The sequence below is a fragment of the Sycon ciliatum genome, chromosome 1, assembly GCF_964019385.1.
Source record: "Sycon ciliatum chromosome 1, ocSycCili1.1, whole genome shotgun sequence".
NCBI classification, from domain to species: Eukaryota; Metazoa; Porifera; class Calcarea; order Leucosolenida; family Sycettidae; genus Sycon; species Sycon ciliatum.
The window spans coordinates 15,841,056-15,866,672 of NC_088643.1; the positions used below are offsets into that span (position 1 = coordinate 15,841,056).

General features: G+C 46.4%; 2 protein-coding genes across 4 annotated transcripts in view; both read left to right on the forward strand.

Moving 5' to 3' along the window:
- The first annotated feature begins 3,878 nt into the window (after positions 1-3,878).
- The window catches only part of LOC135815012 (uncharacterized), a 108,407-nt gene continuing 86,668 nt past the window's right edge, over positions 3,879-25,617 (forward strand). For all 3 annotated transcript variants that reach the window (XM_065328229.1, XM_065328247.1, XM_065328238.1), the window contains exons 1-3: positions 3,879-3,978; positions 4,175-4,327; positions 8,084-8,245. In XM_065328229.1, the coding sequence (XP_065184301.1) occupies positions 4,307-4,327; positions 8,084-8,245 (183 nt within the window). In that variant the 5' untranslated portion in view covers positions 3,879-3,978; positions 4,175-4,306. The remainder of the gene's footprint in view (positions 3,979-4,174; positions 4,328-8,083; positions 8,246-25,617) is intronic.
- The window catches only part of LOC135806702 (forkhead box protein P2-like), a 20,045-nt gene continuing 4,057 nt past the window's right edge, over positions 9,630-25,617 (forward strand). Inside the window, exons 1-8 of the mRNA XM_065320931.1 lie at positions 9,630-10,229; positions 12,537-12,627; positions 12,810-12,874; positions 17,901-17,991; positions 18,178-18,242; positions 18,371-18,454; positions 20,912-20,976; positions 21,506-21,602. Coding sequence (XP_065177003.1) covers positions 9,630-10,229; positions 12,537-12,627; positions 12,810-12,874; positions 17,901-17,991; positions 18,178-18,242; positions 18,371-18,454; positions 20,912-20,976; positions 21,506-21,602 — 1,158 coding nt within the window. The remainder of the gene's footprint in view (positions 10,230-12,536; positions 12,628-12,809; positions 12,875-17,900; positions 17,992-18,177; positions 18,243-18,370; positions 18,455-20,911; positions 20,977-21,505; positions 21,603-25,617) is intronic.

Consider the following 25,617-nt stretch of genomic DNA (forward strand, 5'->3'; position numbering starts at 1 on the left):
TGTAGTTTCTTTGTATTTCTCTTTGTATAAATAATAATAATAATGGGTTTGCTCCCACACTGGAGCTCGCGCTATTCCGCCGGCGACTTGACACTTGCCTGACTCACTACTGCCATCCAGAGAACACGAGAAGTCCATCGAACCTTCGACTCGGCAAACCTGCAAGAAAGCACCATTCCCTGCTCAATACACAGTGTTTCGGGGAATTCACCCCTCATCAGTTGAGCTTGAGTAGGCTGAGGAAGATTGTGCCGGAAGAGCACCACTTGTACTTGTACTTGTACTTGCTCACTGCCAAAACTGGTCACGTGGGTCTCCCCGGGAGAGGGGAGAGAGACTCAAAAGGAATCTTGGAAAGATGACTCAATTGGCCATTGAACCACCCAACGGCCGGCCGACACCCCCTGAAATCCCCAAACTAGGGTGGACTTGAAATGATCCCACTTATGGGCTCACCACACCTCAGTAAGTGGGTGAGGACAAGGTGCAGAAAAAGGATTGACGGCATCAGGGTATCCGTCCCGGGATCCAACTGCAGGTACCCCTGCCCCCAGTGAAGGTTATACTTGGTACTAGTGTGGGTGGCTAAATCAGAGTGGATCGGATATAAGCTTCACTAGCACCATTGATTACACAAGAGTTAATCTAGCCAGAAGCAGTCCATGGTTAACAGGTATGTATACTTCAAACAGAAAGTATATGAACCCTGAAACCAACAAAGGTGGTAGGTACAACAATACACCTTCAAGCAGCCGAGCCCGTTGGCAACAGGCCCAACACTATCTGGCATAAGTGTACCCACCAACCGAACTAGCTGGCACGGGGGGTGCTGTCCAGGCACAAACCAAACCAAACCCATTCTTAAACAAAATATCGCCGAAGTCGCAACCTCTACTTAATAATAATATTATTAATAATTTATACAAAGAGAAAGACCAAGGAACTACAAGGTACGCTATACTGTCCACTAACACCACCAGTTACTAAACAATCAGCTCATGCGATAACACTGCACGACACTGTCCGACGGTACTGACGTTCTACAACTAACTGGCTAACAGCTCTAGCACATCTTGGATGCACACTCCAACAGCCTTCCAACGTGTTAGGTGTTAGCGGACAGTATAGCGTAACTTGTAGTTCCTTGGTCTTTCTCTTTGTATAAATTAAACCTTGGCTCTCCATCTGAGTCCAATAATGATAATAATAATAATAATAATGTAAGGAGAAAATTGGAGGCGTATCCAATTTCGAAAGAAAAGGTGTCAGGACCGACGCATCCACACAGTCAAGTAAGCCAATTTTGTAACCGGAAGTTTTCGTTCCCTTCTCATCATGGGTAAGTACAGGGAATAATGGAAAATATCAAAATACAGCAACTTATAGAGCTACAGCAAAAGCATAGATCGAAAACCTCACGCTATACGCGTGGGAAAAAATAAAATTCAGCAGAACTTGTCAAAACCAGGGTGAAGGTGAAGAAATGACTAAAACACAATGAAAACATCAGCGAGGAGAACCATTCCTTACACTTTCTCGAGGATTAGCGCCAAACGACTGAAGTGACAACACATTTTCCTTCTGAACACATAGTTCAGGGGACAACTTACGAATATATAACGCTTCCAAAACAGACAAATGTTATACAGATCTGCCACGGGCCAAAACTGAGAAAACATCATCTCTGTACAACTCACGACAACTATCACTAACCAACAGATGACTCTTGATAGCCAATAACTGATTTTTAGAATGTCGCATCTTTTTCGTCACCTCCAATGTCGCAGCTCTTGACCCGTCGGCAAGGAAAAGAGGTGCAGAGCTGGTGAAACTACACAGAAGAAGACAATGCCAGGGACACCTACTCGAAGAGTCACTCGCAGCCAGGTTCGGATGGGTACTGGAGGAGACGAGCAGGTGGCAATACTGGAAGTGACAACGAACGTAAGTGGGAGAAGGCGTGGAAGACCACCACGAAAGCCATTGATCAAGACAACGGAAGAATCAGACACCGGAAGAGTTACCAGGCGGTGTGTTGGAAGGGACGAGTCAGGACCTGCGGCATCGGAAGTGACTTCAAGGCGACTGCCCAGTGGAAAAGACGGGTCAAGAGCTGCGACAAAAAAGGCGCAAAAAGAGTTACAAATAATAATTGTACATAACTCCTAGATCCTATGCCTAGGCTCTGGCTTGGCCGACGTCAAGACAGTAAATCTACATACATAACTGTACCCACACCAGCCATACATGTACACTGCGCTAATATCACACTGCTATATGTAGTCTAGAATAGCCTCCTGCCTACAACATCCACACACACATTCAAAATGATTGCTCACCACCTCCTGCCCACACCAGCCACACATTCTGCGCTAACATTGCACTGCTAGTCCCTGCCTTCAACAACCACACACTCTGCACGCAGCCTCCTGCCTAAGATAACACCGCTACTACGCTAGCCCCCACATTCTCACAGTTTTTTCATACCTTCTCCCGGGATAATAATATTATGATATACTGGCATGGTCGGCACCCAACCTTCATGTTGCCTGATTATTGCGAGAGCATGAAACTTCAAGCCGCAGCAAACTATCAGTAGCCTTGATTGTCCTTGTTCTTCTGTACAGGACTGACTGTCTGGAGTCGTGTATTGAGTCTGTGTTGAGTAGGTTCTCGCGTGTTCTGCTTCGTGGAAGCGCTATAAGTATCTAGCTTCCTGGAAATGTGATGCCAGGCTTTGTGCAAAAGCAGGCCGCTACTGCACTACATGTAAATGATGTAGGGACTAACTAGTCGTAGTAGTCCTTCCTACATGCTTCCATGACACCTGCCTGCTGGCCTCAGGCGCTTTGTCACGGTAACCAGGTAACGAACTTAGACTAGCAAGCACATAATTATGTAAGAGCGAGCACAAAGTCAGTCGTTGCTCTGCATTGGGGTGTCGCAGAAACGAAAAATAATGAGAACCTGGCTCTCCGCCTCCCTTCCCCTTTTCGCATTTCCCTTGCCTATCCCTTGTTTTTGCTGTTTTCGTCGTACCTTTATTCCAAAGTCGCATCACTAACAGGCGTCTATGCTTCCTGAGATTTATACTGCTAGCAGCATTATTATGAGGAAAAAGGAATGGAACCATTGTTGAGTAGCAGAGGATGCTATGGTGATACATTTACGGAAATTACGTCAAAGTACTGTAAGTCTGGCCTTACACTTCGAGCAGACCAGAGTACGTGGAAGACATAGCGATGGGTGAACCTGAAAGCCACGGAAGTAAGTCAGTTGCTACTGGATGCAGGCTAGTGGAAGTGATGAACGAATAATGAATAAACATTTTAACTCTCTGCAGCACATGCTACTGTTAATCAGATCTCTATCTTTCACTGCTCACAAGTGCTAAAATTGGTGCAAAATGGAGAGTAAAAGAGAAGGTGCAGGCACCACAGTCAGGGGAGAGGAGGGGGGGGGGGGGGAGGGGGCGAGCACAACAGACTAAATATCACCTGTAGTACTAGGATAGAGTTTGTCCCCAAATGTTTCCACATGAACAAGTTGCTGCTGCTACCAAACTTCAGTATCATCACGTGATGCAGCACCTAAGTTAGTGGCAATAGTGAGCCTGTTCTGGCACTCCCTGGCTGTGTAGCCAGCGCCTCCTACATTACCATCCATTTTACACAAATTGTATCAACTTTGAGCAACACCATGCCCAGTGGGCCAGCAAATGCATTTCACAAACTAGCACCGATCCCCCTCCGCCTAAGTTCTCACCTACCTGTTCACGCTTAGTAACATGCGGCTTTGGCCTAGCGCCATCCTGGACTATGTTACCGTATAAAAGGGGGTACTGCAGGCATTTCCTGTATCATTTTAGTCACCTTGTGATTGCCAGCTGGGCATGAAATTCCTAGTTGTGATGATGTCGTGTCATCCTTCATTGCAAGGACCTATGTGATTTTTGTTATATCTGATAATAGTGATACGGTAAGTGTTGCCTAAATACCCGCTAGTTGGCACCGTTTTAATGTGTGCTCCAGTTCTCTATGTGCATGGTGAATTTGTTCTGAAAATATTCTTATCCTGGTATTAACCTCTCGCAAAAGATGTGCATGATGAATGCGCAACTTGCTTCATTTATTGTGTTGAATCCTGTTATTGGTGATCTCTCCGTTCCTTGTAGAGACCACCGGTGCGGTCTGGTGGTCTGCCAGCACGGTCGCAAGCATCACCTGAATCCCAGGAGCAACCCCAGGAGCAGCCACAGCTAGCACACCAGCAACACCATCAGCAGCAACAGCCTTCGTGGACAAGCATGGACTGCAGCAAAGCACCAGTGAGTTTTGTAGAAAGAAGGACCCACGGGATGGGTGTGTGTGATCTCCGGTAGCCTAAGGGCCCGGTAACACATGCACTTCACTTCACTTCACTTCGGCATCAAGGTTTTGCGACAGCGAGCCTGGTGTCGCTCCAGCGAAACCACGTGTGTATGGTCACACATACAAATAGGGCAAACTCCTACTTTGGCGGAAAATGAGAGTAAAGTGGATTGTGGTGCATACGGCACGGAGAATAGACAAGGTCAATGACTATCTTGCACGCATTTTTGTTGCATGGACATACGCATACAAATTTCTTGTATCAAGTCTATATACAGCAGACCGTGGTCTTTTCCGCTGAAGCGAAACCGCAGAAGCGACAGTTTCGCTCCGAAAATTTTGGAGGAAGCGGATTGGAGTTTCCGCTGAAGCGGAAGTTCCGCTTTTCGCTGTTACCATGGTATTTTTCGCTCCTGTGATGTCGCTTCAGGAGATCCGCTACTTTCGAGTGCATGTGTAACCGGGTCCTAATTGGTAAGGCACTGTCCTGGAAAGAGAGGGGTGCTGGGTTCGAATCCTGCTCGTGGATCCTTCTTTTGCAACAGTTTGAACAGTCCAATGCTGGAGCAAGATTGTTTGTTGAACTGACAAGGACTCATCTAGACTGTAGCTTAAGGAATTTCCCGGAACGTGTATGACCCTTGAGTCTCTTTTGATATTAGGGTACCTGAACTCAAACACAATATTCACCAAATTTTCGGGCATGGCGGATTATCAGGGTGAACACAGTTTTTGACTTCAGTATAACTAGCCATGCTTCTTCCAGAAATATTACTGTGGATGACTTTTCATTGCTTGATTTTTTAATGTGAATACTATCAAGGTCGAAAGAGAACCGAACCGAACGTTTTCGTTCCCTTCTCATCATGGGTAAGTACAGGGAATAATGGAAAATGTCAAAATACAGCAACTTATAGAGCTACAGCAAAAGCATAGATCGAAAACCTCACGCTATACGCGTGGGAAAAAATAAAATTCAGCAGAACTTGTCAAAACCAGGGTGAAGGTGAAGAAATGACTAAAACACAATGAAAACATCAGCGAGGAGAACCATTCCTTACACTTTCTCGAGGTTTAGCGCCAAACGACTGAAGTGACAACACATTTTCCTTCTGAACACATAGTTCAGGGGACAACTTACGAATATATAACGCTTCCAAAACAGACAAATGTTATACAGATCTGCCACGGGCCAAAACTGAGAAAACATCATCTCTGTACAACTCACGACAACTATCACTAACCAACAGATGACTCTTGATAGCCAATAACTGATTTTTAGAATGTCGCATCTTTTTCGTCACCTCCAATGTCGCAGCTCTTGACCCGTCGGCAAGGAAAAGAGGTGCAGAGCTGGTGAAACTACACAGAAGAAGACAATGCCAGGGACACCTGCTCGAAGAGTCACTCGCAGCCAGGTTCGGATGCGTACTGGAGGAGACGAGCAGGTGGCAATACTGGAAGTGACAACGAACGTAAGTGGGAGAAGGCGTGGAAGACCACCACGAAAGCCATTGATCAAGACAACGGAAGAATCAGACACCGGAAGAGTTACCAGGCGGTGTGTTGGAAGGGACGAGTCAGGACCTGCGGCATCGGAAGTGACTTCAAGGCGACTGCCCAGTGGAAAAGACGGGTCAAGAGCTGCGACAAAAAAGGCGCAAAAAGAGTTACAAATAATAATTGTACATAACTCCTAGATCCTATGCCTAGGCTCTGGCTTAGCCGACGTCAAGACAGTAAATCTACATACAGAACTGTGCCCACACCAGCCATACATGTACACTGTGCTAATATCACACTGCTATAATTATGTAGTCTAGAATAGCCTCCTGCCTACAACATCCACACACACATTCAAAATGATTGCTCACCACCTCCTGCCCACACCAGCCACACATTCTGCGCTAACATTGCACTGGTAGCCCCTGCCTTCAACAACCACACACTCTGCACACAGCCTCCTGCCTAAGATAACACCGCTACTACGCTAGCCCCCACATTCTCACAGTTTTTTCATACCTTCTCCCGGGATAATAATATTATGATATACTGGCATGGTCGGCACCCAACCTTCATGTTGCCTGATGATTGCGAGAGCATGAAACTTCAAGTCGCAGCAAACTAGCCTTGAATGATTGTCCTTGTTCTTCTGTACAGGACTGACTGTCTGGAGTCGTGTACTGAGTCTGTGTTGAGTAGGTTCTCGCGTTTTCTGCTTCGTGGAAGCGCTATAAGTATCTTGCTTCCTGGAAATGTGATGCCAGGCTTTGTGCAAAAGCAGGCCGCTACTGCACTACATATAGGGACTAACTAGTCGTACGCGTAGTAGTCCTTCCTACATGCTTCCATGACACCTGCCTGGCCTCAGGCGCTTTGTCACGGTAACCAGGTAACGAACTTAGACTAGCAAGCACATAATTATGTAAGAGCGAGCACAAAGTCAGTATTTGCTCTGCATTGGGGCGTCGCAGAAACGAAAAATAATGAGAACCTGGCTCTCCGCCTCCCTTCCCCTTTTCGCATTTCCCTTGCCCATCCCTTGTTTTTGCTGTTTTAGTCGTACCTTTATTCCAAAGTCGCATCACTAACAGGCGTCTATGCTTCCTGAGATTTATACTGCTAGCAGCATTACTATCCTCTTTTGCCGGGATTGGGGACAAACTCTATCCTAGTACTGCAGGTGATATTTAGTCTGTTGTGCTCGCACCCTTCCCCCCCCCCCCCTCTCCCCTGACTGTGGTACCTGCACCCTCTCTTTTACTCTCCATTTTGCACCAATTTTATCACTTGTGAGCAGTGAAAGATAGAGATCTGATTTACAGTAGCATGTGCTGCAGAGAGTTAAAATGTTTATTCATTATTCGTTCATCACTTTGACTAGCCTGCATCCAGTAGCAACTGACTTACTTCCGTGGCTTTCAGGTTCACCCATCGCTATGTCTTCCACGTACTCTGGTCTGCTCGAAGTGTAAGGCCAGACTTACAGTACTTTGACGTAATTTCCGTAAATGTATCACCATAGCATCCTCTGCTACTCAACAATCGTTCCATTCCTTTTTCCTCATAATAATGTTTCCACATGAACAAGTTGCTGCTGCTACCAAACTTCAGTATCATCACGTGATGCAGAACCTAAGTTAGTGGCAATAGTGAGCCTGTTCTGGCACTCCCTGGCTGTGTAGCCAGCGCCTCCTACATTACCATCCATTTTACACAAATTGTATCACCTTTGAGCAACACCATGCCCAGTGGGCCAGCAAATGCATTTCACAAACTAGCACCGATCCGCCTCAGTTCTCACTTACCTGTTCACGCTAAGTAACATGCGGCTTAGGCCTAGCGGCATCCTGGACTATGTTACCGTATAAAAGGGGGTACTGCAGGCATTTCCTGTATCATTTTAGTCACCTTGTGATTGCCAGCTGGACATGAAATTTCTAGTTGTAATGATGTCGTGTTATCCTTCATTGCAAGGACCTATGTGATTTTTGTTATATCTGATAATAGTGATACGGTAAGTGTTGCCTAAATACCCGCTAGTTGGCACCGTTTTAATATGTGCTCCAATTCTCTATGTGCATGGTGAATTTGTTCTGAAAATATTCTTATCCTGTTATTAACCTCTCGCAAAAGATGTGCATGATGAATGCGCAACTTGCTTCATTTATTGTGTTGAATCCTGTTATTGGTGATCTCTCCGTTCCTTGTAGAGACCACCGGTGCGGTCTGGTGGTCTGCCAGCACGGTCGCAAGCATCACCTGAATCCCGGGAGCAACCCCAGGAGCAGCCACAGCTAGCACACCAGCAACACCATCAGCAGCAACAGCAGCAACAGCCTTCGTGGACAAGCATGAACCGCAGCAAAGCACTAGTGAGTTTTGTAGAAAGAAGGACCCACGGGATGGGTGTGTGTGATCTCCGGTAGCCTAAGGGCCCGGTAACACATGCACTGGGGTTCGCTTCGGCATCAAGGTTTTGCGACAGCGAGCCTGGTGTCGCTCCAACGAAACCACGTGTGTATGGTCACACATACAAACAGGGCAAACTCCTACTTTGGCGGAAAATGAGAGTAAAGTGGATTGTGGTGCATACGGCACGGAGAATAGACAAGGTCAATGACTATCTTGCACGCATTTTTGTTGCATGGACATACGCATACAAATTTCTCGTATCAAGTCCATATACAGCAGACCGTGGTGTTTTCCGCTGAAGCGAAACCGCAGAAGCGACAGTCTCGCTTCGAAAATTTTGGAGGAAGCGGATTGGAGTTTCCGCTGAAGCGGAAGTTCCGCTTTTCGCTGTTACCATGGTATTTTTCGCTCCCGTGATGTCGCTTCAGCGGATCCGCTACTTTCGAGTGCATGTGTAACCGGGTCCTAATTGGTAGGGCACTGTTCTGGAAAGAGAGGAATGCTGGGTTCGAATCCTGGTCGTGGATCCTTCTCTTGCAACACTTTCAACAATCCAATGCTGGAGCAAGATTGTTTGTTGAACTGACAAGGACTCGTCTAGACTGTAGCTTAAGGAATTTCCCGGAACGTGTATGACCCTTGAGTCTCTTTTGATATTAGAGTACTTGAACTCAAACACAATATTCACCAAATTTTCGGGCATGGCGGAATATCAGGGTGAACACAGTTTTTGACTTCAGTATAACTAGCCATGCTTCTACCAGAAATATTACTGTGGATGACCTTTCATTGCTTGATTTTTTAAAGTGAATACTATCAAGGTCGAAAGAGATTCAAGGGGTACACGTTCAGGGAAATTCCCTAAGCTACACTCTAGATGAGTCCTTGTCAGTTCAACAAACAACTTTGATCCAGCATTGGATTGTTCAAACTATTGCAAAAGAGGGATCCACAAACGGGATTCGAACCCAGCATCCCTGTCTCGACAGGACAGTGCCCTACCGAATAGGTGCTATGTGCATATGACCAGATCTTGCATTGATTCTGTCTCAGTTAGCATTAGAGAACTTGGATGGATGTGCTGGTTGGATTGAGCAGAATCTGTAGATATCATTATTATCCGATGCAGACTTTAGCTAGGCATGTTGGCGTGTTTGAAATACTGGGCTACAGTAGCAGCACTCTTATGCAAGTGAAAATCATTTCCCCTTTCGGGGTTTCTGAATCACTGTGCTCTTTTGCCGTGTCAGTGACGAGGGCTGGCAATGTATTCTGCAATTTCTTCGTGATGTTCCTGATAATGTGCTCTCCTCGAAACAGACGCATGGATCCACTGCATTCTCAATGGCAATGATGCAGCAACAACAGCAGCAGCCGCAACAACAGCAGCAGCAGCCGCAACAACAGCAGCAGCAACAACAGCAGCAGCAGGCGCAACAGCAGCAGCAGGCGCAACAACAGCAGCAGCAGGCGCGACTGCAGCAGCAGGTGCGACTGCAGCAGCAGGCGCGACTGCAGCAGCAGGCGCGACTGCAGCAGCAGGCGCGACTGCAGCAGCAGGCGCGACTGCAGCAGCAGGCGCGACTGCAGCAGCAGGCGCGACTGCAGCAGCAGGCGCGACTGCAGCAGCAGGTGCAACTGCAGCAGCAGGCGCAACTGCAGCAGCAGGCGCAACTACAGCAGCAGCATCCAAAACAACATCAGCAGCCACAACATCAGAAGCTGCAGCACCCTCCCTTACCGCCACCAGGGATTGGCAGCAATCTATACCGGTCACAATATGGTAACACTTCAAGGGCATCCTACCCCAGTGGACCCAGTGGCGCGGAAGTATACGCTGATACGAGATCGCCGTACCATCGCCCTCGCCACACACCGGTGCAGCAAGGTCACACATCATACTCTGGATCTTCGGTGAAGGCAATGTCGGGACACCAGAGCAGAGTGAGTAAACAGACAGACACACACGCACACACATACACACACACACACATGCACACACACACACACACACACACATGCACACACACACACACACACACACACACACACACACAAATACACACACACACATACACACACACACACACAAAACACACACACACAATACAGTATACAGCATGGCATATGACCCTTGAGTCTCTTTGTGACTTTAATTTACCTCAACTCAAACTAGTCGGGGAGCCGAAGTCTGTAGGATGATTTTTATTTTCGGGGTATGCCACTTCAGAGGGAGGACTTGAAACTTCGCACAGAGGTAGGTAAGGATCTCTAGAGGACGATTTCAGAACTTGGCCGTCCCGAAGCTGTGCACCAACGCCGGTGCGAGGAGGTTTGTTCACTCGTCAACACTATTCCGTTGACGTGATTTCACCATTTTTGCGCCGTTCAGCGCTTGAAAATGGGGGAAATCAGCAGGTTTCGCTGACGTAACCAGACGTTTTCATGCGAATGACTCAACTTTGCTAGATTTCCAAGAGAAACACAAAGAAACACGAAGCGAAGCGTTAAGCGTAAAGTCACTCCGTCGATGAATTTGTGTCGTTGTGAGTTGTGAAGCAATATAGCTGGTTCAAGTTCGTTGGAGGAGGACATGACTGGTGTTCCTGAAATTGTCGGGCACAGCGGCTAGATGACTTGCCATTTGACCCTGATGGTGACAGGCAGGTCCCGTAGAAACTGTCTTGTCTCAATCGAGGTGACTCCGGATTGTTTTTACCAATAGTGTTTTGTAGATTGATCATCACTACAAACGATTTCATGCTAGTCAATGAGCGGATGGACAGCGTGTGTTAAAGGTGGTAAGGTATATACCATGGCAGCTGCCTTGAACGGAATATTTGATTATAGTACCAGTGAACGTAGAAATGCAGGACTTATTTTGAATAACGTCTCTTTGAATCATTGTTATGTAAAAGTTAGTTCCGTATGCTGCACAATGACATGCTTACGTGGAAGCATTGACATTGTAGAAGATGCTATATTTCTCGCGCAACAAATTTTTTCTCTTGCGAATATGGCATCTGATGTTTGCTCTTTTTGTTGCTGTTCTGTTTGCCTGACTTCTTCCGTCAGTTTTTTGTGTCTCACCAGTGTCCCCACCCTCCCACCGTTCATGTCTGCCCATCTTCATCCCTTTCTTTCTTGGCTGTAGATATGTTGTGCCTGTTTTTATGCTGCCATGTTGCCACTTGTGGTTATACACCCGGTTTTTCCCTCATTCATGCGTCCGTCGGCGTGAGAGGTTTTTCCCGGCTGGCTCGGTCCGGAGAAATTAATCTGACGGTCCCAAGTGGTGTTTGTCCTGGCCTATTTATGTTATTAGAATGTACTCATTCTTTCCTCCTGGGGTCTGTCCCCCCTGTTGTTGCTCCTAGTTTTCTTCTGCATTCCGGTTCATATCTGGCTGCGGCCTACTACCCTCACTCTGTGTGCTCCTGCCTCTGTTGTCTGGGTCCATGTCGTTATGTCGGTGTACGTGGAGCGAGAACATGGGATGATTATTTCCCTACTTCATTCAGCTTCCCACGGAAGCGGAAAGGTGGTTCTTGACCAGGAAATTGTACGACCCCTTGTTCTTGACCTGCCCTGTACGCAAACCCGTCGATTTTTTTCATTGTGATATTCCTGATGATGTGCTCTACTTGAAGCAGACACGTGGATCCACTGCATCCCGGATACCAGTGGTGCCTCAACAACAGCAGCAGCCCCAACAAGAGCAACAGCCGCAACAACCTCCACCACCGCCGGCAACGCCTGGCAGCAGTCTCTACAAGTCCCAGTATCGTAACACGTCAACGGCACCCTCCCACAGTGGACCGAGTGGCGCAGCAGTATACGCTGATACGAAATCGACTTACCATCGCCCTGGCAACAGACCGGTGCAGCAAGGTCACACTTCTTACACCGGATCTTCGGTGAAGGCACACACACTGTCGGCACACCAGAGCAGTGTGAGTAAACAGACACAGACGGACTCACAAACACACACGCACGCACGCGCACGCGGGCACACACACACATAGACCAGGCACGTGCGCCGGTGCCTTTCAAGGGGGGTTCGGTTCAAAAAATGAAGCAAAATCCTGCATTTTGAGCGAAAAAGGGGGGATTCCGGGCACCCAGGAACCCATACGGGGCACGCGCCTGTAGACATAACATGCATCTCCCAGGTGGTATTCCCTGGTTACTCATCATCTTTTCTTCCCTTTTTTTTATTTCTTTGATTTTGACTGCTGGTCTTCTGTACAGACCTTTGGTGATGACATGCTACCGGGAATGGGTGCCACTGGCACTCTCTACTCCGGCGACACAGCACAGTCTTATCCGGGCAGCACAGGAAGTAAGGTAGTTTGATGTATGCTACTGTTTTCCGGGGTTGTGGTGGGATGTAATTTTGACACGGCGAATCCGGACATAGGAATGCTGCTGGCATGCTGGTGTGCGCAAGCTGACTGTCTGGAAATTGTGAAATTACATTACCAAGTGCAAGTACTGGTGGTGCTTCTCTTGTGTTTACCGCAGCGGCTCAGATAGGAGCAGCTGATCTATCGGCAACAGCAGATACAGGGCTGCCATCGCAAGCATCGGTGAGTGAATTAGAGTCGATGTGCGACCGTGAAACGAACGTCTGAAATGTGTACCTTGGGATACCTCACCTCAAACACTAAAAAATGCGGTCTCTTTGCTGCATACGCAAACTAACAGTTATTCACCAAATTTTCGGGCATGGCTGATCTTCAGGGTGAAAACGGTTTTGACTTTAATAGTATTACCAGCGATGCTACTCGGGAGAATGAAGTTGAAGACACCACTGCAGCTGTACCTATGGTTGATAAATATGGTGATAAAGACAAACCTGGCAATATGGTGATAAAGACACACCTAGCAATTTGGTGATAAAGACACACCTGGCAATATGGCGGTAAAGACACACCTGGCAATATGGTGATAAAGACACACCTGGCAATATGGTGATAAAGACACACCTGGCAATATTGTGATAAAGACACACCTAGCAATATGGTGATAAAGACACAGTTGGCAATATGGTGATAAAAAAACACGTGGCAATATGGTGATAAAGACACACCTAGCAATATGGTGATAAAGACACACCTGGCAATATGGTGATAAAAAAACACGTGGCAATATGGTGATAAAGACACACCTAGCAATATTGTGGTAAAGACACACCTAGCAATATGGTGATAAAGACCCACCTAGCAATATGGTGATAAAGACCCACCTGGCAATATGGCGGTAAAGACACACCTGGCAATATGAAGGTAAAGACACACCTGGCAATATGGTGGTAAAGACACACCTCGCAATATGGTGGTAAAAACATACCTGGCAATATGGCGGTAAAGACACACCTGGCAATATGGTGGTAAAGACACACCTGGCAATATAGTGGTAAAGACACACCTGGCAATATGGCGGTAAACACACGCCTGCACAAACATGCTCTCTAAGCTGCAAAGTTCTGGCAGAGAGCTCTCCTGCTCACCACCACCACCATCAGTTCGCGCCTGGCGCCTAGTCGATGCATGGTTGGCTGTATCCAACATAGCAGGCTGGTACATCAAGTAGCGCATGGCACATAGAAAATGACACAGCACCGACAAAGCTCGATTGTGAGGTACGTTTCGTCCCCGCTGGACTCATCAGGCCATCTTCTTCTTGGATGTCTGCATACGGAGCTTGACTCGGGAGAATGAAGTTGAAGACACCACTGCACCTGTACTTATGGTTGATGAATATGGAAATAGGAATCTATATCCACACAAGCTCTACATAATAGATACTCTTAACTGTGAAAAATATTCTTTCTATCAAATAATGCAACTCCTACAAATGTTCTGGCTGGATTGAGCAGAATTTGTAGATGTTTGCCAATGGTGACTTTGGCTAGGCATGTTTGCGTGTTTGGAATACTGGGCTACAGTAGCAGCACTCTTGTGCAAGTGAAAATCATTTCCCTTTTCGGGGTTTCTGAATCACTGTGCTCTTTTGCCGGGTCATTGACGAGGGCTGGCAATGTATTCTGTAATTTCTTCGTGATATTCCTGATGATGTGCTCTCCTTGAAGTGGACACATGGATCCACTGCATTCTCGATGGCAATGACGCAGCAACAACAGCAGCAGCCGCAACAACAGCAGCAGCGGCAACAACAGCAGCAACCGCAACGACCTCCCCTACCAGCAGCAAAGACTGGCAGCAGTCTACACCAGTCACAGTATGGTAACACGCCAACGGCATCCTCCCTCAGTGGACCGAGTGGCACAACAGTATACAGTCGTCCCTCTCTAATCCGGCACTTGTTTATCCGCAACCCTTGCCAACCGGCGCACTTTCTGACGAAACCGATTTTTTTCGTTCAATTCCTACATCTTAATCCGGCACTTGAATTCCGCCTCCGGCAGTGACTTTTTGAAACGCATCGCTCAAACTGCACGTAGTTTGGTTTCATAATCCGGCAGGCGTGAATCGCGTACCGTACAGGTGCACTCCTTGCCAGGCCAGGCTAGCGCTAGGCTTGTCCAGGAGACAACGGCAGTCAACCATACTTTCTTATTTTAGCAAGGAGTAGTGTCCTGCCAATTTTCAGCGGTGTGTGTGTGTGTGCGTGTATGTGCAAGAGTACATGTGAACATGTTCTCTGTTTTACTTTATCACTTTATCACTGTGTATATTCCCGGAGAACAATTGAGAATATAAAGCCGTGCACCAAATACTTGGGTCGACACGGAAAAACCCTGCGTTTTGACATACATATGATACATGCATGCAATTGGGTAGGGCCGGGTCAGAGGGCAGGATTTCTTAATCCAGCACCCTCGTTAATCCAGCAGAAAACGCCGTAGCAAAAGGTGCCGGATTAGAGAGGGACGGCTGTACGCTTATACGGGCTCTCCTTACTATAGTCCTGGCAACAAACTGTTGCAGCATGGTCACACTTCTTACTCTGGATCTTCGGTGAAGGCACTCTCGGGACACCAGAGCAGTGTGAGTGAACAGACACAGACAGACAAACACACACACATACACACATACAGACACGACATGCATGCACTCATACACACACACATATACACACATATATGAGTAAAAATATTTATAATGTAGAAAGGAAAAATACATTATGGATACGAGTTAAGAGTAACTCTCCATCACTGTAACATGATACTTTATACAGTCAGAAAGTGCAATAACTAGGCACCAAACTGACAGAGTACTGAGACATTCGACGTCCTGACACCTAGCTTTAACACATCTCCGTAGCGCTAATCGACAGCCTTCCAACTTGGAAGGTTCAAGGTTACGGAAAGACCAAAGAGGGGAAGGCAAGCTCAACGAAAACGAGCAAAAGCTACAGTCCCAACGGAACAAAGAATGTCGATTGTTACTGGACGATGACGAGACCAGTACGATATTTGACAAAGCGGTCTACCTACAATTCGAAGCAGCAAAGCAGCACACCACCCAACTTGGGTGGGTCGTAAATATCAAAGATAAGCGTCCGCGTGGCTTCTTGATGTCAGAGGTGTCAGTGGCTAACATCAGCGCCTGGTATGATGGAGAGTTTGGGCCTTGTCGGACAACGTGGCCAAACCATAGAAGTCGACGTTCTCTGCAAATAGAGGTAATAGGGATGATATTGGTTTGGTATTACAGGTGATTATTGGTGATGTGGTGAGGATGGTGAATATTAATGAGACATTTCAGCTTTTTCCTATGCCATATATCAAATTTTGAGGAAAGGGCTTTGGACAATGTCCAAAGGGCACAATTATATAACAGAGTGGGCATGATTAGACAATTTATTCCTAGAAGTACCAAAATTTCAACTACCCTAGAATTACGGAGGCATCAGATGACTCCACTGGACTTAAACATACCTGCTTGGAATTATTATCGGCAATATGACTGTGTAGAAACAGAAATCCTTGGGGGTACCTTTTAAAAGGAAGAACCAATGACAGGTGCACTATCTTGGAGACCAGCAGCTGGCATTACGCGTAGCGAAAGGGCAACCTCTCGTCAGTTTACGGAAAAAAGAGCATTTGCTTGCCATTCTCATCCTGCAAACTCTACATTTCAGTCCTTTACCCCGGAAATGGCTGCTGGGCCAATTTGCTGGATTTTTCTCAGCCAGGTTGGTCGTTCTTTGACCGCTGTGATAAATACATTTACGAGCGAAAGGAGAACGTGGTATCGCGACTCATAGCAAAGGATTCGGGTCAATAAATGCAAATAATGCATCTGCCCCATCTTCAAAATTGTGAATATCTCGGAAACGCCCGCATACTTCGGAAGCAACAACCGGTTACGCGCGTTCGCGCTTGCTTGATGCAACACATTTTCCACTACCTACCAACTTTGCCAGAGAACCCAGCTTCATGAAGGAAATCCTGCACGAGTTTTGGAGATTGATGTTCTGTTATGTGTATGGCTCCATAGCTTTATCACCACCAATATCCGCTTACTCCCTCGACTCCGGTCCCGTATCAGACTGATCGAGAAGCCGGAGCAATTAGTTTTCATTCATCTTCATCTGGAGCATATAACTATGTGTCTCTGTGTTCGATCACTTCTAATTGCTCGAGCACAATGCCCCAGGCACTCTCCTCGCATTCATCCCCAACCTCCGGGCTAAAAAAATTCAAAATCAAATGAAATGCTTCATCGGCAGCGACACTGCGCCTACTGAACATGGCTTCCGCCAGACCATTGTAAACTCAAAGGACGTTCCTGGCTAGAATATTATAACTGCCCTGGCACTTTATATCGTACTATGCTGCAGATGACATAGTGAATCAATTTCCAAACTTAGGACAAACAAATTTGTCTGTTTCGGCAAGATTCGGGATTACAATATTGATCATAACGACACGTGAAATGTGCATATTAGCATGTCCATATGTACAAATCACCACCTTCATGGTCCCCAATCTCCTTGCTCCCAAATGTATTCCTCTTCACGTTATTCACGTGTGGTTCTAAGCCATATTCGCCCTTTTATTGATGCCTATGGTATGTGGAGTCATATGATGCCGCGCGGTACTTCTAAGTAGCACCCCCTGGCATTTAGGAACGGTACTAAATTTTTGAAAACACAACCCACTGCCATTAACAAAATACAAAAATAAATAAAAGTCACAAAATTTGGGGAGATTCTAAGCCCCCTTCTAACAGCAATCCCATTTTGAAATTCGCAAATGCATCATATGATGCCTCCGGTACTTCTAGGGTTAAAAACATGCAGAAACGGGACACAAGGGAATGTCTCTTCCAAGCGATGGATGAGAAGGCACGGTTGGCTACACTAATTCTCTGTGATACGTCTTCTGCTGTTCCAAGTCTTGACCCAAGGAGTTTGATGCATTTCCAGTTGTTGTCTTTTGTCGTTTCAAAATACTCGACGTTGAAACGGAGGTTGTATTCAGCAAAACTGGATTCGCACGAGTTGACGATAGTTAGTAAAGTTGTGGAGTTGGCATTGGCAGGACCAAAATATCAAGATGATCTGGTTTATATCGCCATCATTTTTTCTGTTTTTCTTCTTGTTTTTTTTTGCTGTTTTACAGCTGGTCTTCTCACGGTGCAGATGTTTGGTGACGACATGCCATCTGGAATGGGTGCCACTGGCACTTCCTACTCCGGCAACACAGAGCAGTCTTATCCGGGCGGCACAGGAAGTAAGGCAGTTTGATGTATGCTCCTGTTGTCCACGTTTGTTATATGGTGGGATATGATTTTGAGGCGGCGAATCCGGACGCAGGAATGCTGCTGGCATGCTGGTGTGCACAAGCTGACTGTCTGGAAATTGTGAAATCACATTACCAGTATAAGTACTGGTGGTGGTTCTCTTGTGTTGACCGCAGTGGCTCAGATGGGAGCAGCTAATCTATCGGCGACAGCAGATGCAGGCCTGCCATCGCAAGCATCGGTGAGTGAATTCGTGTCAAAGTGAGACTCTGCATCACACATCTGAAATGTGTCCAGGTTACGAAATGTTTTTAAAAAACTGTGATCCATCCTCACTGTATATTCGGGATTTTCCGTTGCTTTTTACAGGCTTCCAGAAGTACGGGGTTCGGCGATACTCCGCTGGACCTTAACGACAACAGCGCTACAGCAGAAAGTGGAGTAGCATCACAGGTAAACTGAATGTATACAGTTTCTAGGTGTTTGTCCTAGATATGGGTTTGTGAATATGCATCAGGGTTCTTTTTAACTTCCTTCTCGTCGTGGCATCTTGTGTATAGGATATTGACCAAGACGAGATCTATATGGGACATATAGGGTGAGTCGGTCTTTTACTCAGCGGACCTCGGTCTTTTACTCGACCGAGGTCCGCCGAGGTCTTTTCCGAGATTGCCTTAGTGTGTTTGATGATTTTCTGTTTTGTGCCGTGCAAGATTGTTTTAAAACAGTTGAAGGTTCTGGAAGCTGTATACATTCATTTGCAAAATCCTGTTCTATAAAATATAAAGAAGCATGTAGTCTCGTTCAAGTTGTCCTCGTAGCTTGCTATCAGATGTGAAAATATTGTTATTTTCCACTGTATCACCCAATGCTTTGTGTTTGCACTCAGTTAGTATACTTTTTAACACTGTGTCTGACTGCTGTTATGTAATGCTTTAACACTTCCTTTGGTCACACTTTTAATTTTGCAGTACTTAATGTTCTTTTCGTACACCTTACCCTCAGTTCTGATACCATCCAATGACGAGTGGAATGCGAAAATCGAGTTTGGAACATTCGTTTAATAATAATCGTAACTCAAGCGAGGGCTAGGCTTTCTCCAAATCGGCCGGCCGAAAAATTCGCCGAAACAAGACTTATCGAAAAATTGCTAAGCTTTTCGCTGATTTCGGAGGGTTCCTTTTGAGAATCGCCGAAAATCAACCAAATATTGTTGCAATGTGCGTTTAGGAACGAAGCCTAGGGAGTGCCCCTGGTTCGAGTCCTGGTGGTGACAGTCAATATTTTTGTCAGACTTTTCCCGTTGACGTCTTTCCCTCAAACCATTGAATATTAAAATTCTTCAATTAAAAATAGAAGAAATCACATTGTTGAGTACGAAAAGGAGTCATACTCCCCAGACACAACGGACAACGGGAATAGGTAGGTAGAACGACATTTATTGTGGACGAAGAGACCGAGACAAAGACGAACGGAAAGACTACATTATGGAAGAGAGAGAGAGAGAGAGAGAGAGAGAGATCAAGTGAGGGCGACAAGATAAAGGGCCTGGGTTGCTATGGCAAATATGGGCGCGCAAGTAGCTACACAGGCCAGCGGAATAAAAGGTGACAAAAGGAGACAAAAGGTGAGGCGAAGGGTGCATGCAAGCCAGCTTGGAAAGGTTGTAGAACGTACGGGAGAAGGTACCTAACAACATGGAAAGGAGTTCTGGAGCAACTATCCGCAACTGTAACAAAGATAAGAAGCAGTCAAAAAGTGCAATAACAGGCCACAAAACTGACATGCTACTGAGACATTCAACAACCGGAGACCTAGCTCTGAAACACCTCCAGTGCACAAACCAATAGCCTTCCAGGTTGGAAGCTTCAAGGTTATGGTAGGACCAATGAGGGCAAGGTGACTTATAATCGAATTATAATCGGGAAAAGATGGTACACAGAAACACATACACACATACTCATACACACACACACACACACAGACGCACGCACGCACACACACACACACACACACACACACACATGCACGCACCCACCCACGCACGCGCATACGCATACATACATACGCACACGTTTACACAAGCCCACTACTTCTACTACCAATTTTTTCATTACAATCAGTAGAAAGTAAGAACAAGAATGGAAGAACAAGACAACGCATTTAAATGTGATAGGACCTTGTTATTATGACAGTGACTACAAATTTCTGCAGAAGAGTGGTACCAGGAAGTAACTGCTGACCAGCCCTGAGCCTGCATTCAGCTGCGAAGAGCCTGCAGCGATAGGATGTTCGAGTGCCCCTGAAGAACATGAGGGCCCATGGCGTTGAGCAAAATGAAATCTTGCAGTGCAGGTGATTCATGACAGCGGAATAGTGCAGATCAGCATTCCTTTCCGCAACCAGACTGGCTAGCGGTTTCAGGAATACTGAACATTTTTGTGGGCATGGGTGCGTGTTTTTGTGTGTGTACCGCATATCTCCGAATAAAGGTCGAATCCCCATTTTCGGGTCTGAGCCAAGTTGTTTCAATTCATTCACATCATTAAGCAGTCACGCTCAACTGAAGTTTAGTTTAAAAATGTGTGACTTTATATTCGGTGAAATACAGTACTTTTGCACGTATGTGTGTGTGGATATATGTGTGTAGTCATGTGTGTTTGTAAGTGCATGTACATGTATGTTCTTGTACGCATAGGTGTGTGTGTGTGTGTTCTTGTGTGTGTGTGAGTGTTTGTGTGTGTGAGTGTTTGTGTGTGCTTGTATGTGTGTGTATCTGCGTGTTTGTGTGTGTGTGGGTGCGTGTGTGTGTGTGGGGGGGGGTGTCTGTTTGTGTGTGTGTGACTGTGTGTATGTGTGTGTGTGTGTGTGTGTGTGGTTGTACATGCTTGGGCATCATACACGTTTCAGGGAACACTTACTTCTTTCGAGGAGAACAAACGGAACAGGCTGAAATATAAGAACGACCAAGAACGGTATGCCTAGCCAATTACCTTTAAAAATATGAATTACAATAGCACAATACATGCTGTGTTTAATGTTACCAGTATCACTATCGATTACTGCTGATTTCTTCACATGTGGTCGACAACAACACGTCGAAGTGGCGGGACAGAAGTTCTCAGCTGCCGATGGTTGTCGAGGACATGCTGCAGTTGGGCAGAGCAATAGTCACTCATAGTTTGTTGCAATGTTGTACGGTTGAAATGAAGTGCAAAGCTCCTGGTTTTGGGTCGAAATCGATGCCGGTGACAACTCACTGAATTGAAAAAGAGTATCCTGCTGCATGTGTCCGTCTGTGGTGTCCGAAGGTTGATTATGATGGTGTGATTAATCATAGCTAGCGCCCCACTTTCTGCAGTGCCCGGGTTCTTTCCCGCAACAATTCTAAATGTTAAGCTAAACTCATCGCTGTTCTGTTGCCGACGGGGTGAACGGTTGTTCGGATACTACCATTGTGTGGTCTAACTCTCACTGTGCCCATCTGTGCCGCTGTTGATTCAGAAAACGTTTACAAGACATCAATCTGGCATTCAAGGAGCTAGATAGAAGTTTACCTAAGCACCTAACTGGCAAGAAAGTGAAAAAGGAGAAAACGAAGGTAATCAACGTGGCGTATGTTGGACCACTATGTCCTGACCACTTTGTTAAAGAGAGCTGAGAAGTGTTTCTCCCCATTTCATAAAAATTAATAATACATTTATACCAATCTGGGGATTGTCTCTCCTAGCTAGGCTTTCCCCAAATTAATCGGCCGGCCGAAAAACTCGCCGAAAACGAGACTTATCAAAAATCGCTAAGCTTTTCTCCGGTTTTGGAAGGTTCCTTTGAAAATCACCGAATATCGACCAAATGTTGTTGTTGCAAAGTGCGTGTAGGAACAAATGATTTTGCAGCAAGCATGACTGCTAGAGCTTTCTAATAGATGACTTGCACAAAGATTGTCTGGGTTCGAGACGGGGCAAGTGGACCTTCTGACTCTGACTTCCCCACCTTTTCAGGCTTTTGAGTTCGTGACTTTTGAAGTTTCGCTTTTTGCCTGACGAACACTGAGCTAGTTTTTTTGGCAAGAGAGTAGAGTTGTGTTGATTCGACTTGTATCGTCATGCCGAAGCGCTGCTGCGCTCCTGAATGAACTAGCAGCAGAGAGATGGAACTGAGGCTCCCATTCCATACGTTCCTTTCCAAGCCGGCCGGGCGGGAGGCAGGAAAATGAGGGAATATTATATTAGTATCATTGGTGTAGGCTGCGACAAGCACGTCGTGGTCCTGAAGTGTGACTACTTTCCCGCAGTGGAAGCGAAGTCAAGCACAACGAAAGTAAGTTTGTGGACGTCTGAGAAAGAACTCGATTTCCTTTCAATCGGCTGCACTAGCTCCAGAGAGACCCTCTCCTGAGGACAGACTGCGGAGAGGCCAGGAACCTGCCGAGTCACGAGTGGAAGCCTAAACCACGAAAATGAAGGGTGGAAGGACTGAGTATGAGAGCCAGATGGCTACTAGGCTTTAGTAGTACTTCAAGTAGTATCTGAGTTGAAGGAGAGAACAAGTGTGTTGGAGAAACGCTGCGAAGTCCTCAGGCCTGATGTGTACTAGCTACTGTTGAAGTCTCACTTGTTCCGATATGAACATTTCATCAGCCCTGACTCTGAGCAGCTGTATCTAGACTTGGATTTAGGCCAGAGACATAGCATTGTAAACCTTATGTATCCGATGGCTGGCTCTAGTGAGAAAGCAGTTTGTCGCAGGCTCGCAAACTATGATTGAATCAGGGAGTGGTGGAAAGTCACATTATACCTCTTCATGATTAGCTGGTAATGATGACGATGCGGCTCCGGCTGGGTCTCATGGGAAAGTAACTTGCATACATGCTTAGTTAGAGGCAACGGTACCCATGTACTGAAGACATGATTGAACTACATTTTATCTCCTGGGAGAATGTGGAACAAATAATGCCAGAGTGTGTCTGATACACATCACAGTCTGCTGAGTATGTTCATTATTGTGGACGTAACAGAACTGCGCTGTGAGGTACCTTGTGCGTTGGACCTACAGTTGAGCCACTACTCTTCTTACAAATTCCATACAACGGTGAAAGGATTTGTTGGAGCATCATCAAACAGTGCATTCGCCTTCATCATACACTGGCTCCGTTGCCTACAGTAATTCACATCTTGACGGGGCGCGCTGGGACGATACGGAAGGAGCGGCGGGAACCATTGGAGCGCTCATGATGCTGGTTAGCGGAGACGGATGTGAGTGTCAGGAACGGGAACGCAACCGCACTACTGTACAGATCAGGAAGCGATGGAAGAGTTGAATCTGTTCAGCCTTCCATGCCGTGTACAGGGACACAAGCGTAAAAATGGCTAAATTTCGAATGTGAACTGGCGATGGCATTGTGTGGCGACGAACACAACTGCAACTGTTCATATTTCAGCATTTCGAACATTATGCTTCCCATGATAACTCACCGAATGGCTCACATGACGGAGTTGGACATTACCAGGCTAGGATTATCATTTGCTGTATTTATGGATAGCCCTTGAGTTTTCAGATGAAGTGCTTTATCTTTTACCTGTCGTTCCTTTAGTGTGGCACAATGTCCATGGCTGCTTTCTTGTCTTCATAACAGACTGGTATAATCAGCATGATTCTGCTTTATTAGAGAAGAAATAAAATTTCGCTTTTTGACTCTCGTCCATCGACGTTAACCGTCGCAATAACTGCTGCATGTATGTTGTGCTGTGCGAACCGTACAGGATTTTACAGCTCGCCCACGCCTTCCCAACAGGCTCCTATATCCCGTACCGATAGCGTTACATTGAATATGAACTAGGCTAGCACAGTTATCCTTCGTTCTTTTGATGGCGGCAGGTAGCATGGAACTTGACGTGTTCTTGGGATCCTCGTGCAACACTTGCTGTTCCCGGATGCCAAATTATTGGGTGCATCGAGGTTGCTTCTATGCTCACTGTTGTTTAGTAAGACAATTTTTTTATAACTATTTCACCGAAGAATATGGCAAGAGTATTTTGGGTTGGTTTGGACGCCTGGCTTCTCTTCACATAATATACAATCATGTACTTCCACTAACCCTACAACTTACACAAGTGCACATGACTCATGAGCTGCTGAAGACAGTGCCCGTACTGATCATGTACATGTACATCATGTACATGCCGTGCACCGTTCATTCATGCTGACAAAAAAAGTACACTACAGACGGTGTAGGGTGCCCGCAGTGTAGCCTGGGTGCAAAGGGTACATAACAGGGTGCACTTGCCCCGTCTCACTCACGGCTCGGATCTTTGTGCAAGTCATCCATTCAGTGCTTGTACTTGCAGTACAGTGCGTTGAGGTCGTGTGACTTGTGTCCTGTGACCTCCTCCCAAACAACCATTAGCCATTAGGGGAAGTCCCTAAATACATGTATTAACTTAGAGACATGTAACAGGTGTTTCTTTCTTGTCCCACACACCCATTCCCAGAAACGACCCCAAAAATGCAGATAATACCACTCATAATAAACACCATACTATGCACAAATACAATTACATGAACACAGTACAGTCGACTCCACTCGTAGCGAACTCGCATAATAGCAAATTTCGTGATATAGGGAACCCTTGTTCATGTCCCTGTTTGAACCCATACGAAATTGACGGTTTTATATAAGTTTATAGCCAGCGGTTATGGGTCCCTGTCTACTCTGCCGTGACACTTGCAGTGCAATGTAGTGCTAGCGCGTCTCGAGAACAAGTGACTTGACAGAGAGTGCAGGCAACGGAATACAAACATGAGGAGCTTTCGCTGAAACAATCTCTCAATGGTGGACAATGAGAGTCTCTCTCGTAGCGGCTGAGTCGCGATCGGGTTCTGCAGTCGTAGGATTGCTCGAACCCTGGACTTCGCCGATCTTTCGAGCCGGTTAAACCAGCAGCAGACAGCGAGGGGAAGAAGGCGTTTGCGGCGGAGCACAGCTTGGCTTGTATCATGGCAACATACCATATCCGGCGGGCCGTGATGCTAAGTGCATCCCCATGTCGCCATAGACGACTTACGGCCTTCCCTGTCTGGCTGGCAAGGTGTTGGATGTGGGACCGCCAGTTCAGGTCGTTGTCGAAATTGACGCGAAGATATTTTGCGGATGACACTGTGGCAAGCTCATCTCCATTGCAGCAGACGCGATCGACTGGATCTTGATGCCGAGGCTTCAAGAACATTATTTGGGTCTTCTTGTTCAGAAGAAGACCAATGTCTCCAAGCCATTCTGCTAGCGCGGTTACTGCGTTCGAGAAGAACTGCACAACAAGTGCTACATTTGCGTGTGAAAATTCTATTACGATGTCGTCAGCAAACTCCTGATGGGCGATAGCGGCTGGTAGAATGTCGCTAATGGCTCTAGTATATAATACAAATAGGAGGGGGCCAAGGACACTCCCTTGCGGCACGCCTCGGCTGCAAGCTGTTTCGGGCGATAACTCGGCTCCGACATTTATCCGCTGATCATGTACATGTACACGTGCTGTATGGTATGCACACACTCCGAAATGTATTTTTTAGAAACGCCTTGCAGGCGAACCCACCCACCAGAAATGCCTGTTAGACATCTC